This window comes from Poecilia reticulata, linkage group LG11 (genome assembly GCF_000633615.1).
Source record: "Poecilia reticulata strain Guanapo linkage group LG11, Guppy_female_1.0+MT, whole genome shotgun sequence".
Taxonomy (NCBI): Eukaryota; Metazoa; Chordata; class Actinopteri; order Cyprinodontiformes; family Poeciliidae; genus Poecilia; species Poecilia reticulata.
Window position 1 is genome coordinate 27,561,893 of NC_024341.1, and position 13,223 is coordinate 27,575,115.

Genomic DNA, 13,223 nt, shown 5'->3' on the forward strand with positions numbered 1-13,223 from the left:
GTGCTGCGGTCCACCGGAGTGCTGGACTCACTGTTCACCGCTGGAGGTCCAGAATCCTGGAGAATCAGAACCAAGGTCAGCTGTGGGGTCAGAATTCATTCGGTTCAAATGCCAAAATTAAGACTAATGCTCCCCCAGCGGCGGCTCCTTCCCTGTAGCAGGAGGCTACATTCATTCTCTATACTTACCAGCATTAGCCTTGGTTAGGCTAGCTAGCATTCCTAGCACAGATAGACATATTAGCCTATACAAGGCTAATGCTAACATAACTGTGCTAATGAACAGCAGAGAAAGAAGGAAAACCAGTGAGTGACCTGTGCAGGCATGCTAGTTGTTAGCATATCAGCGCTAACACCAGTGATGCTGCTCTTTTTATCCAGGGCAAATAAAATTTATATCTCCATGGAAATGTACGAACTTCATCCAGCCATCTGGCGATAAATTTTCACTTTCTCATGATAGACGAAATAAAACTACCTAGCTAGCTAGTGTGTGTTAGCAGTGACTCAGCAGTAGCCTCAACCACCTTGGGTCACAGAACATTTGAGTACGACTCAAACTTTTGGCTGACAGAGAAAGTCTGGCAGAAGAGAAAAATACGTCAAATATGCAAGATTAAAGAAAAACTTCAAAATCTGTTATTAATTAGACACCAACTTACTTTTCAACATAAATTTAAGACTTTTAAAGATGTGCAAACATCCTGGTTACCGATACCGGGACGTCAGATCAGCATTGATATAGCCTTTTGCTACAGGGAAGTAGCCACCACTGCCACAGTCTTACTTTTGGCACCAACGCTTCTCCATATGGAGCGCTGAGGTGGAGGGTTTGACCACCTGGTGCAGCCTGAGAGGAGGTCTGTGGCGGCGCCTTCCATGCAGGGGTCACAGGGGGGAGAGGGAAGGAAAGGAGAGGAAGGAGGGAGCATGAGCGTCTCACCTGGACCGGTCTGGAGCCGCGGCTTGGCGCTGGTGGACTAACGGGTCCGTCAAAGTCCGGGTAGTCGATGGACATCTGCCTGCAGGGCGACACGGGGCTCATCATGTGCACCGAGTCCGAGTCGGAGGGGCAGCAGTCGGAGGTGGCGGTGACGGGCGGGGGTGAGGGGGCGAGCGGGGCGGGACCGGTCACTGGGGTGCAGTCTGAGCGTTCGAAGGGGTTCGAGGGGAGAGACACGGCGCTGATGGACATCTGGGCGAGCAGCGCGCTGGGCGGGACGTCGGCCTCCTTGGAGGAGGCATGCTGCGGGCTGGCGGACACCGAGGGGTTGGTGGACAGGCCCGACTCCGCCTGGCTGTCCTCCTCTTCCTCATCGTCGTTCTCCTCATCGTCAGGCCCGTCTGAGTCGTCGCCGTCAGAGTCCTGGCGGTCGGTGCTGCTCAAATGACTTCGGTCACCTGAAGCAGAAAAACCTCATGAGTCAACGTCAACACTGACTGTTTCCTGTCAAACGGTGCAAACAGTGTCTGATTATTTTATGGTAAAAATGACAATATTCCAGTCCGGAACCGGAGGAACGGACCGGGCCACTGATGCAGCGTAGCACCTCAAGGTTTGATCATACCAGCCCTGTTCAGTCCACTTCAACCCAACTGCAGTCCGTTTTCCAAGAAACTCCGGTTCGGTTTGTAAGGTGTGAACGCTAACTGACCTCTGACCCTCCAAACCTCGGTCTGGGTTCGGCGGAAGTGAACTCTGGTTCAGTTTGAACGTGAACACCAAGCGGACCGGAGACCGCTCCAAAAGCAGGAAGTGGACTACAGCGCAGGGCATTCTGGGTAAATAAAACCAAAGCTAACGTGCTAGCCTAGCGCTAGCAGCAGAAATGGCTCCTGATCTTTAGCCTAAAGAGAAATCCTCCAACCGCTAAAATCCTCCATCTTGTTTCCATCTGGTGAAGAAGGAAGTTGCCCTCAGTGTCTCCTTCAGAGGTTTTTGTGTCGTTTCCTTCAGTGGTTCTTGGTGCAGCGCCCCCACAGGCCAGGAGGGGAACAGGTTGCTCGAAGGGTTTGGATCATTTAACACAAAATGTAACAAATGTTGCAATTTTTGCTCCAATCAAACTGAGTCTATCAGACCATCGGGCGGGAAAACTTTATAAACTATGGAAATCTGACTGAATAAAAGGTTGAGACTTTGCACGAGCGATGCAGTTGGGGCTCCAGCTTCCCCTGGACAGATAACCATAGCAACAAGTGACTCAGCATCTTATCTGGCTTTTTGACTGCTGCACCTGTGGTTTAGCACCACCTCAGCCTAAATAAAACAGTAAATAAACTGGAAGGAAGGATTCAGGGTTTGGATTAGGATTGGAAGAGGAATTGGGATTTGAATTAAGGTTGGAAGGAGGAAGCCCCTCGGCTCCATTACAGGCAGGAGAGGAAAAACAAACTCGGACCAGAGAACGCTCTCAGGCAACTCGCTCTCCTTTTCTAAATTTAGACGCAGCGATTTCCTCTTTCTGAGCACTGTGCTTGCCGCCCACATGGCCTCCGAGTTACCAGAGGAAGAAGCTGCTTTTAGAGTTCCTAATTAGACTGAGGCAAAACTATTGATCCGCATAGCAACACCAGCCGCCTCTCAGTCCTGCTGAGCGTTCTGCTAGAGAAGCCAGTCATGGCGTTCGTACCAGAGTCCTCTGCATCCGGGTCCTCCACCGCCCCGGCCGGCACCCCCATCTCCATGCACTTCTTACTGTGGGCCTTGGACTTCATGTGCTTGGTCAGGTTCCCTGTAGACAGAGCCAGAGAGAGGTTACAGGTGGAAGAGATGGAAAGGAGCTTACATAATTGGGCGCTCTGTTTGGGAAAGCTGAGGAACTGATGAAGACATTTTTAAAGGGACGTGGGCTGCTGACTCTGGATTCTGTTCGGCAGCGCAGCGTGGGAAGTTTGATCAGGACCGGTGAATCAGAGCTGGAGACGGTGGAACTACATCTTTCATTTTTACAGCCTGGGAAGAGCTGGAGTCGCTCCGTTAAAGTAAATGTGACGGCCGTTTACGGCTCCTGCTGCACATGCTCAGTGCAGGAAACCTGCAGCTCATTCCAGCTTCCTCATCGAATCCAATCGAATTCAGATCTGAGGATCAACAAACATGGACGCTTCTTTTCGACAGCTTTATGTACACCTAAAACTATTGGACGTAAATTTAAGCTAATTTATGGTCTAAAATTCAAAAATGAATATTTCTTTAGTGAATAACAACTGAAAAGTTTAGTATTGTGTATGTTCCATTTTATAGCACAATCAATTAACTATGTTATCTTCAGTTGCTTTAAAAACTATCAAATATGTCTTAAAGAAATTTTACTCCCTTATTTAACGCCTTGAAATGGGCCTCTGTCTCTTTAAGAAGCTCCTTCTCTTTCTGAAGCTCCGCCTCCAGGAAGTCATCTCAACAGGGCTCCTCTATTAACCCTTTAACAACGTTTTTACCAGCGCTGCTCTGAGAAGCAGCTTCTATAATGAGCTCCATAGTTCCTGCAGGTGTTTGCTAATTGCTGCTGGCTAGTCTGAAGGAGCTGAGTTGCAGGGGAGGGCTCCACTGTGAGGAGGAGCTGCACCTCGAAGGCGGGGCTAGGTCCACCCAGACGTTTTGCAGCTGAATGGAGATTAAAGGATTTCTCAAACATGCATGAAATAATCGAGGCAAAACACAATGTAACACAATGTAAAGCTAAATAAATACTGCCCCTTTAAGAAGATAAAAAGCTTCAATTAGTCAGAATTATTTAAGTTTATGACGTTCATATTGTGAGCGTCGGCGCCCGTCGGCTCACTTTTATAAAGTTTATTCCAGCTCTGCTTCTTCCCTTGGTTTTATTTTGGTAACACCCACAGATCATCCCATATCCTGCTTTAAAAACTTCCTGAATACGCCCCTGCTCCGGAGTCTGAAGTTTGCATTCAATATAAACAATATTCAGGGACTAGCACCTTTAAATATTTTAAATATGACGCACTAAATTAAAACTCACTCAAATGTCTGACGAACGCTAATAAATGACGTCATTAATTCAAACTCTTGCTTGTTCTGCTTCGCTTCTACCTCTGTGCCACAATCCGTAACGTGATGTGAAGTCATACACAGACCTGCTGAGGAAAGCTGTTACCATGGAAACGGTCCTAAATGATTCAGCTCCCATCTGTCACCTGAAGTCTCTGCTCCAAGATCGACACAACCGCCGCAGACTTTGGTCACAATGATGTCGGACATCAGCAAAATAATTCTTTGCGAGTTTTTTTTTATCGCAAATGCAGCAGATCTGTTACATGGAGAAGCGCTGAAGTTTTCAGGAGTTTTTTATTGGCACTATATTTATAATATATGTGTAGTATAATATATTTGCAAGGTTAAACTAGAAACACATCAGTCAACATGTCAGATAATTTAAAGTTTTTTCAGACAAGGTTAATTTATGTCTGTAATATTGGATGCATTTTCACAAACACTGAAACTCAACTTGGCGTCGTGCTTGAATAAAGCACTCTGAACGAACTACAAGCGTCTTCAACAGTGGCCTTTTGCAGCTGATCCTCCTGGTAGAAGCTGGAACTGACTGTCTTCTCCAGAACATTTCTGAAATAAAAATCTGTTTTGTGGGGTGCTGCAGTCTGACATATAAACCTATTTTCTAAGAATCTGCTTTGCTACCAAGTAGAAAAAGGTGAAACCCAGACAAACGGTCATCCTGTATTCAGCCTGACGGCTCTTACCTTTCGTCTTAAAGGAGAAGCTGCAGTGGACACAGTGGTACGGCCGCACGTCTGAGTGGGTGCGGATGTGTTTGCGCAGCATGCTGGGCTTCTTGCAGCGAATGCCGCACTCCTCGCAGATGTATTTTCCTCGTCCGCGGCCGCGCACGTACACATACTCCTCATTGGATTTGTATCTGTGGGTTTGAGGGGTCAATATGAAATCAATGAGGCGACAACAAAACCTCTACAAAGATAATCACAGAGCAAGTCTTACCCGCCGTCGAAAATTTTGACGCGCCGTGGTTCTGCCGAAGGGGTCACCTCCTTGTCTGAATCGTTACTGGTTTGAGGTTCTGGTTGTAGCTTACCTCTCGGTACTGTTGACACAGACTTCTGGGCAGCCAGAACCTGAAGGAGAAAGTAAAATCAAATGTATTCAACTGAATAAAATCAATGGTGGGTACCGCAAGCTACAAAGCTTGCTATGCCAACCCTGAAGTACTAATCATCAACGTTAGCATCACCAACACCAAGGAGTTACACCAACAGAGTATCAGAAGCTAATGGCTAACGAGCCAATTTCAACCATTCATGTTTCGTTGACACATCTACCGCATGGTTTGTGCTTCAGGAAGTGATTCTTTGGAACAGACATTTCACTCATGATTTCCGTTTTGTAGTTGTTTAGTATTGCTAACTCCGGTGCTGATTTTGCCTGACTGGCATGGTCCGAAAGCATGCAGGACATCAGTAGATTTTAATGGGTTTACTGGTGCATGCTGGGTACAGAATAAACATTTTCAAAGTTACCAAAAGCGCTAAACAAAAGCTTAGCTACGCTATTGGTGGAAGTGCCCGATATTTTAAAAAGGGACTCACCCGGGGCATGATGTCCTTCAGTTTGCCCGAGTACGACAGGATGTCCGACTTCCCGCTCGTCTTTATAGCAGAGGTGTAGTGGATTTTCTTGGTGCTCTGCTTGGAGTCGAACAGAGACATCACCACCTTGGTGGGTAGCCCCAGGGGGTTGGGATTGTTGGGGTTTACAGTCCAGGAAACATAGGCTGATGTCTTCAGGCCAGTCTGCTGGACATGCAGAGGTTTTCTCTTCATCAGGAAACACCATGTGAAGGTGGTAGTGGTCTTTAAGCTGGGAAAAGACAGGCGGTGGGTGTCCTTGGTGTTCACCATCGATACTGATGTGGTCAGTTTTCCCTGACCGGAGTGGAAACTAGCAGGTCGGATCAGAGATTTGGCCGGGGACCATCTCTGCTCCTCAGTTTTCTCCTGGGGCTTTAGGGAGGTGTTGTGCATGGAGGAGTTCTGACTCCCTGTTGTAGTAGTGAGGACAGCCTCTTCCGGAATCACACTTCCCTTGTCTTTATCCAGTCCAGAACCATCAGGTGACATGGGTTTCACATCATCTGTGGCCTCCGAGTCCTTCTCAGAAGCTGTCTTAACGTCAGGCAGAGGAGGCGCTTCGGTCTCAATGGGGCTGTCTGCCGGTTCTGTTGTGCAAACCTGCCGAACGAGCATCAGTTTCCTCTGTCGTGTCACCTCAGACATCTTTGAATTGAGGTAACTGAGTGATCTTCCATCTGTCAGACAGGCCACCCCATGCTCATCCTTGGCCCGTTTCTGGTGCTTCTCCATGTAAATGTCCAGACTGTTGGCAGGGGAAAGCATGCGCTTACTGGAAGCAGTGGGTTCCTGCTGGGGACAAAGTGTTACTGAAGCCAGTTTCTGAGTGCAGAAAGAAGGGACCTGGTCTGGATGATTTGGAGGAGCGTCTTTCTTTGCCGTCAGCACAACCTGGGGGTTGGTCTCAACACTGCTGTGAGATGATGAAGGGCTGCTTTTATTGGACATGGAGGAAGAAGGGTGCATCTGCTCATGAGTGATTAGGATCTGTGGCAGTGGAACAGGTCCTGGTTGAGTCTTTTGCTGCTCGGCTGCCAAGACAACTGTCTGGGTCTTGATCTCAGAGGCTTGCTGACTGGCAACAAAAACATTCTGTATTACATCTGATGATTTGGGAATGCTCAGCATGGGATTGGCTATTGGAATAGTTAAAATTGGCAATGCGATCTGAGTCCCCTGCGCACAAGAGAAGGAGAATGTTTGGCTTGATCTCTGAGGGCACTGGAGTTGGTATTTGGGAACAAAACATTTCTTCTCTTCAAAGATGGATGTCTTGTGTTGGACACTTTCCCGACCCACGGTGATCTGGCTGAGCGGCTGCTGGATCTTCTGGGTAATTTTAACCCTTGACGTTTGATGCCAAGGGTGTGGAAGACCATGGACCTGTGGCAGCTGAGTTGGACTTCCTAGATTAATACTTTGCACCATTTGCTCATTCTTTTGCAGGGGTGCCTCTGTAGGATGAAGTATGAATGGCTGAACTGTGGAGCGTCTGCTGGATATGTGAATCTGCTGGGATCTGTTCTGTGGAAAAGAGCTGACGTTTGTGATGGGAGCTTTGTCTGCAGGGATGACGGTTTTCCGCACAGGCTGCTGGCTTTCTGGGCCAATCTTTAAAGACATCTGTCGAACCAGTGGCCCACGCCTCCTTTCGATAAGAGGTACCTGGGAGAGTTGTCCAGTCTTTGGCTGAGCAACAGGTGACAGAGACCTGCTGGGAGACACATTTCCACAATCAAAGGACTTGCTACGATAATCACTTGAAATCTCCACAGAGGGCTGTGTACAGGTAATTTGCTCAGATGCGGCACGCCTCATGATTCCAGGCACACCAAGGGTGTTGAAAGCTGCTGACAGACTTTGGGTATCCGGGACTTTGCCAGAACTCTCGGCTCTGGATGGACTTTCAGATCGAGAGAGCTCATCTCTGTCGAAAGAGGCAGAGATGCTGGAACAACGAGAGAGACTGCTATCCCTGCTGAGGCTGCGTGAGAGAGTAGACTCAAAGCTGGATTCCCCTGAGGAGTGATCCATTTGAGCCAACCGAATCCTTTTCTTTTTTGGGGGAAGTTTCTCTGCCGGTAACTTTGATAAGCTCTCGCTTCTCTGAGGCCAGTTGAACTGATCTGGAGGCTTGTCTGCTGGTTCGGCAGCCTGTATCTCATGCTCCCTGTCTGAATCCTCTGTGACTAAAATCTCAGGGACCTGGATGTTGCTTTGGCGAACAAGACGAGACTGATGGACAGGCGTGGAGTTAACACTAAGCCTGCCATCATTGCTTTGCTTGTTTCTTTGGTTTCCGTAATCAGTACTGGAGGATTTGGTCATTTTTTCATGGTAGGTCTCGGCGGAGCCAGCTGCTGCTCCTTCTATGTTGGCTTCACTCAGGGAATCCTTCTCCATGGTTATAACTGGAGATACCCTATCCACAGAGTCCGTCTCAAATGAGCTGTGGCTGGTCAGAGAGTTGGTGTGTTTAATCACTGACGTCCCACTGCCCTGCCTAGGTAGCTCTCCCTTCACCGAGCTGCTATTCTGGGTTTCTCTAATGGGCGACAGTCTGGAATCTGTATTCATCCCTCGTGCTACAAGCTGGATCTGAGGTAGCTTTGGCTGGTTGTTTTTGGGCTGGGCCTCTACTATTAGAGTATGTCGAGAGAACGTCCTATTGGTAGGATCTATTGGAGACTCAAAACTAACTGAGCATGGTGGGATGGTGTCAGTTGGAGACTGATCGTCCTCATCACCAACACTTTTCATTTTCCGCCTCTTCCTGATTGATGTCTGTTGATCCAGTATCCCTGAGCCGATTGTTGACCTTGGGATGATTGGGTGTTGTACGCTGACATGAAAAACATCTTGATCACTTTCTTTAACAACCACTGGCTTATTCTTTGGGGCACGAAGTTCTGAGCAGTAGAATTTCTTATGAGTTTCGAAGTTCTCCAACTTCCTGTACCGATTCCGACAGGTTTCACATTCGTACATCGTGCCTTTGTTTTGTTGCGGCTTCTTGTTTCTGTCCTGACCGTGTTCAAATGACTTGCTCCTCTGCATCAAGTCAGCGGAGACACTCGGGCCATGATAGCCCTCATCCATGGAGCGAACAGAAGGGAGGCCATGACCCTCACTTGTGGAAAAATCTTCCACTGCTACCTGTCTGACCAAAGTGCGAGAATGCATGGCAGGGTTTGGAGTTGGTGGTGCTGATGAGAATACCTCATCATTTAGGGAACCAATTTTATCATCAAAGGATTGACAAACCCTCAGAGGGTGGGGGATGGGAGCAACGTTGACAGGTAGGGCTGAGTGTCCGGGTGTGGTGGGCATGGAGTTACTTCGTGTTATTGGCAAACAGTCCATTGGAGGGTAGGGGGAAGGAACAGAGAGCAGGAACACTGGCTTTGACTTGTCTGTGGGGGTGAATGGGGACTTAGGGATGTCTGAGCTGGAACTCGACCGCCTTCCCATCGGTTTTAAATCAAACTGAAATGAGTCTTTGAAGATGTACGATTTTGGGGAGTCAATGCTGCCTCTTCTGGACAGAGAGGTCCTCCGTGGCTTAACGCTATCCAGCTGTTTGTTATCCACCACTGCTTCATTGTCTGATATCAGCTTTGAAATGCGCTCTTCCAGGGAGCGGGCACTGGCTTCCAGTGGTGGCCGCATTTGTCTTTCTGGGGGTCGTGTTTTTTGCTCAGCTGCAACATGCATTGCAGTTGCAGCCAAGGCAGGGATGCTGGGAAGTGTATTCTTGGCAATGTCAGGGTCTACTGGGGGGATTATCTTCACAAAGGGACTTGTCGGGCTCATGGCCTGGTCGGCGCTTTCAGAGCGAGAGAAGTAGCCAGAATCTGTGCTTCCTAAACTGCGGGGACTGAGCAAACACTTGGGCTGCTGCTGCTGAGAGAAGTCTGTAGCTTGCTGCCGCTGAAGTTGAGCATGCCCGCCCAACAGGGGAGACTTGCACTGCTGGTCTTCATCCTCACTTACAGTGTCCAGTGAGGGATTCGTACCTTCCACCTCCTTCAGGGAGGACAAGATGCCTGATCTCAGATTTGTAGTCTGAAATTCTCTTTGCCTTTGAGCAGCAGCTTGCTCAGGTGCAGCACCTGTGACTCTTGGACTATCTGCCCTCAGAGGAGACACGTTAACCGGATACACAACAACTTTTGGAAGAGCTGCCGTCACTTTAGGTTCGTGGACCCTCCGACTTGGGGAGGATCTTACTGGCGAGTTCAGCTCTACGGGCGTAATGCCTGCACCTTGTAAACTGTTTTCAGAGGAAGCAGCTGTGCAGCTCTGCGTAGAATCTGGATCCAGGTCGGCGGTGCTACCTTCTTCATCACTGTCAGCACTCTCGTCTGCCTCTGAGTGTGTACCAGCAGCTTTGTCCAATTCTTGAGACAATGATCCACCTCCAGATTCAGAGCGTGCCATGAGCCCCAGCTTTATAGCGTGAGCGTGGGATTTCTTGTGCTTGTATAAGTTGCTCTTGGTTTTGAAGGAAAAGCCGCAGGTGACGCAGGGATATGGGCGCTCTCCTGTGTGAGACCTGATGTGTTTGAGCAGCACGCTGGGTTTTGCACACGCCCGGCTGCAGTATTCACATACATACTTTCCGGGCTTTTTAAGTTTTTGGTCCTTGGCGACCTGCTCAGCACCGAAGTTCATGACAGTGGTCATTTGCATCTGGTTGCTGCTCGGCGTTACTGGAACCTGAATGGTGCTGGGAACACTGGCAGGAATAGACTGGCATGTTTGTGCTACTGGGGGTTGGCTTTGGGGCAAAGCATTGGTGCCCATTGGAGCTGGTGGTCCGGTGCTAAAGTTCATGTGCAAACTGGGTTTTTCTGAATTTGAAGCAACTGGCACAAACTGTGGTGCACCCTGCTGAGATGTCTGCAGATTTCCCTGCAGAGCTGCTGCAATGCCAATGACGTTCCCCTGTTTGTCAATGTAATAGGTCTGCATGTGGGGAGGCTGCGTCTGGAGACCTATGTTGACCGCAGGGAGAGGAGTTACTCCCCCTCTGAGCTGAGGATGGAGAGAAGCAGGTGTTTTATTGATGGCCATGGCCTGCGAGGGGCTTTTCCTCTCTGTCAGCGTACTGAAGTCAGGCTCCATCGCCTTCAGCAGGACGTCCAGAGGGTCGCTGCTGCGGTACGACTCTCCCACGAAGCCGTGCTCTGGGCTCTTGCTGTCTTTGGCAAGAGGCTCTTCGGCAGTAACCTGCAGGCTCTCCTTGCTGTCTGAGGGATCACGTGACGGAGGCCTAGAAGACGTCCCCTCTTGCTTCACCTTCTCAGCATCAGAAAAATGGGACCCCTCCTCGAGGGATGCTGCAGTTCGTACAACATTTCCTGGGTCTTCTTTTCTGTTTGGGGATGTTGGTGGATTGCTGGAGGGGCGGGTGGGGAAGGAGGAAGGTGTCGTGTCTTTAGGTGACGAGTCGTGGGCTGCAGCTTCACATGATTTTGACTTCAGGGGCTTCTTCACGGGAGATTTGGGATTTTTCTTCAGCTGATTTTCTCCAACAATTTTTTTCCTCTTCAGGCCTTTTATGCTGTCCGCAGCCCTCTGACTGCTCTCAGACGTGCCTGTGGAGACAGAAACAAACACATCGTTGGTTCAGAAGGTCAGCTGTCATCCAGAGTGTTCCACAGTCTTGATCAGAAAACAAAAATACGCTTCGTCAGCTGAAAATCTGAGTCATCTCCCGATCAGCATTATAACCGATGTTCTTTCCTTCAACCCCACTAATTTGTTACAAAATCTGAAAGAGACTTTTATAAGAAAACTCTTTAAAGATGTATTAAAGTTTCTGGTGTGTCTAACACTCGTTCTGGTTCTGAGAAGCAGCTGATCAGAACCCTGCAGCCTCAGCACCGGGCCGGGCCGGGGTTTTCAGGACACGGTTACGCAACGCTCGCTGTGCTCCGTCACAGTTTCCTGGCCTGTGATGGTGTTTCCCAGGATGAGCTCAGGAGGCCTTTAAGTTCTCTAGACATAATTAGATTAAGGAGTGCCTGATCTTCCCCAACTTAATCTGTTCTTCAGGCAAGCTGTGCAGGAACCCTCAGCAACAGATAAACACCGTCACAGAAACGGTTTCAGACACAAAACAGGAGCATCAGGCAGGAAACTGGACGTCTGCAAACATCTCCTGGTTTCATCTGCCTGCGTTAAAACAGGACCGGTTTTAATGGTTTTATCATCAATCAAAGAGAAAATGTCTGTCAGTGTTTCACTGCAGATAAACCAAATCTAGACATGAAGGAAAACAGTTTGTTCAGGAAGTGAGGAAATAATAAACATTAGATGATTAAATAAAGAGCAGCAGCTTTTTTCTTTCAAACTCAAACATTTACTGTAGAAACTGAAAAAGAGGTTTATTCAAAAGAGGAATAAATCTGACCCAACCAATCTAAAGTATTCACCCCCTAAACCTAATAACTGTTGTTTCTCCCTCTGCAGCTGAAGCAGCTGTGTCTAAAAACTTTAACCTAACTGGAAGAATAATGAACATGCAGGTTTCTGATTTTGGTCAAATGTTTTCTAATCATTCATTTATTTTGGTCTATAAAATGTTTTCAGTTTCTTTTCATCAACAAAAACTTTTTCCAAAACATTTCAAGATTTCTCCGGTCCAAGTAAGTTTTGGAGTGAAAAGTCGCTGGATGTTTTCCGGTCCGTCTCGTTATGACAGGAGCTGCGCTGCTTTAGCTTCACTACCCATCAGAATATTAAACCTCTCGGATGAGGCTGAAGCTTCTCCTACTGGAAACCAGTTAAGCCCTCAGGCTTCTCCCACAKAGCCCAACAGGAAAACAAACTGATTGCTCAGATTGCTGCTGCTGGGTGTGGAAACTCTCCGGTCCCCCTGACAGAGCTGGTTCTTACCTTCCTGTGAACCTTTGGGATCTTTCAGCTCCTTCTGCGCCTCTTCGATTTTGTCTGCAACAGAGAAGCAGAGACACGTTTTCAGCGGCGCTGCAGAGACGATGCTGCTGCTGCTGCTGCTTCCCGCGCCGCTGCAGCAACACGCATCAAAACACGCTGCTGCACCGCTGCATGCTGGGAAACACCCAGCTCTGGTTCTGGTTCTGGTTCTGCCTGGTTGCAGCAGGTCAGCAGCCTGGTTCTGTCTGACCCAAACGGACCGATACACCGACCGAGGCGCAAAGAGGAACCAGGGGCTGAAAACGTTGATGTTCACTGAGCGGTTCTGACCCAACCGGATGGGGATGAACCAGAAGTTCTGCTGTAATCTGTGGTTCTGAACTGGTTCTGGTTCTAGTGATGCTAACAAGCACTGGTACCATAAAGCTCAAACTCTCAGCTGGTCCAGTTGCAGAACCAGAACCAGCGCCTCCAATCCGACAGGAAGTGCGACATGCTCCGACAGGAAGCGCGACATGCTCCGACAGGAAGCGCGACACGCTCCGACAGGAAGTGCGACACGCTCCGACAGGAAGTGCGACACGCTCCGACAGGAAGTGCGACACTCTCCGACAGGAAGTGCGACACTCTCCGACAGGAAGTGCGACACGCTCCGACAGGAAGTGCGACACGCTCCGACAGGAAGTGCGACACGCT

The 13,223-nt window shown here is 48.8% G+C and overlaps 1 protein-coding gene across 1 annotated transcript in view; it reads right to left on the minus strand.

Annotated features, from left to right (window-relative positions):
* The window catches only part of hivep1 (HIVEP zinc finger 1), a 42,991-nt gene that overhangs the window by 1,193 nt on the left and 28,575 nt on the right, over positions 1-13,223 (minus strand). The window contains exons 3-9 of the mRNA XM_017307383.1: positions 12,528-12,581; positions 5,583-11,224; positions 4,978-5,111; positions 4,722-4,897; positions 2,633-2,734; positions 943-1,400; positions 5-56 (exon numbers count right to left, since the gene is read on the minus strand). Of these exons, the coding sequence (XP_017162872.1) occupies positions 5-56; positions 943-1,400; positions 2,633-2,734; positions 4,722-4,897; positions 4,978-5,111; positions 5,583-11,224; positions 12,528-12,581 (6,618 nt within the window). The remainder of the gene's footprint in view (positions 1-4; positions 57-942; positions 1,401-2,632; positions 2,735-4,721; positions 4,898-4,977; positions 5,112-5,582; positions 11,225-12,527; positions 12,582-13,223) is intronic.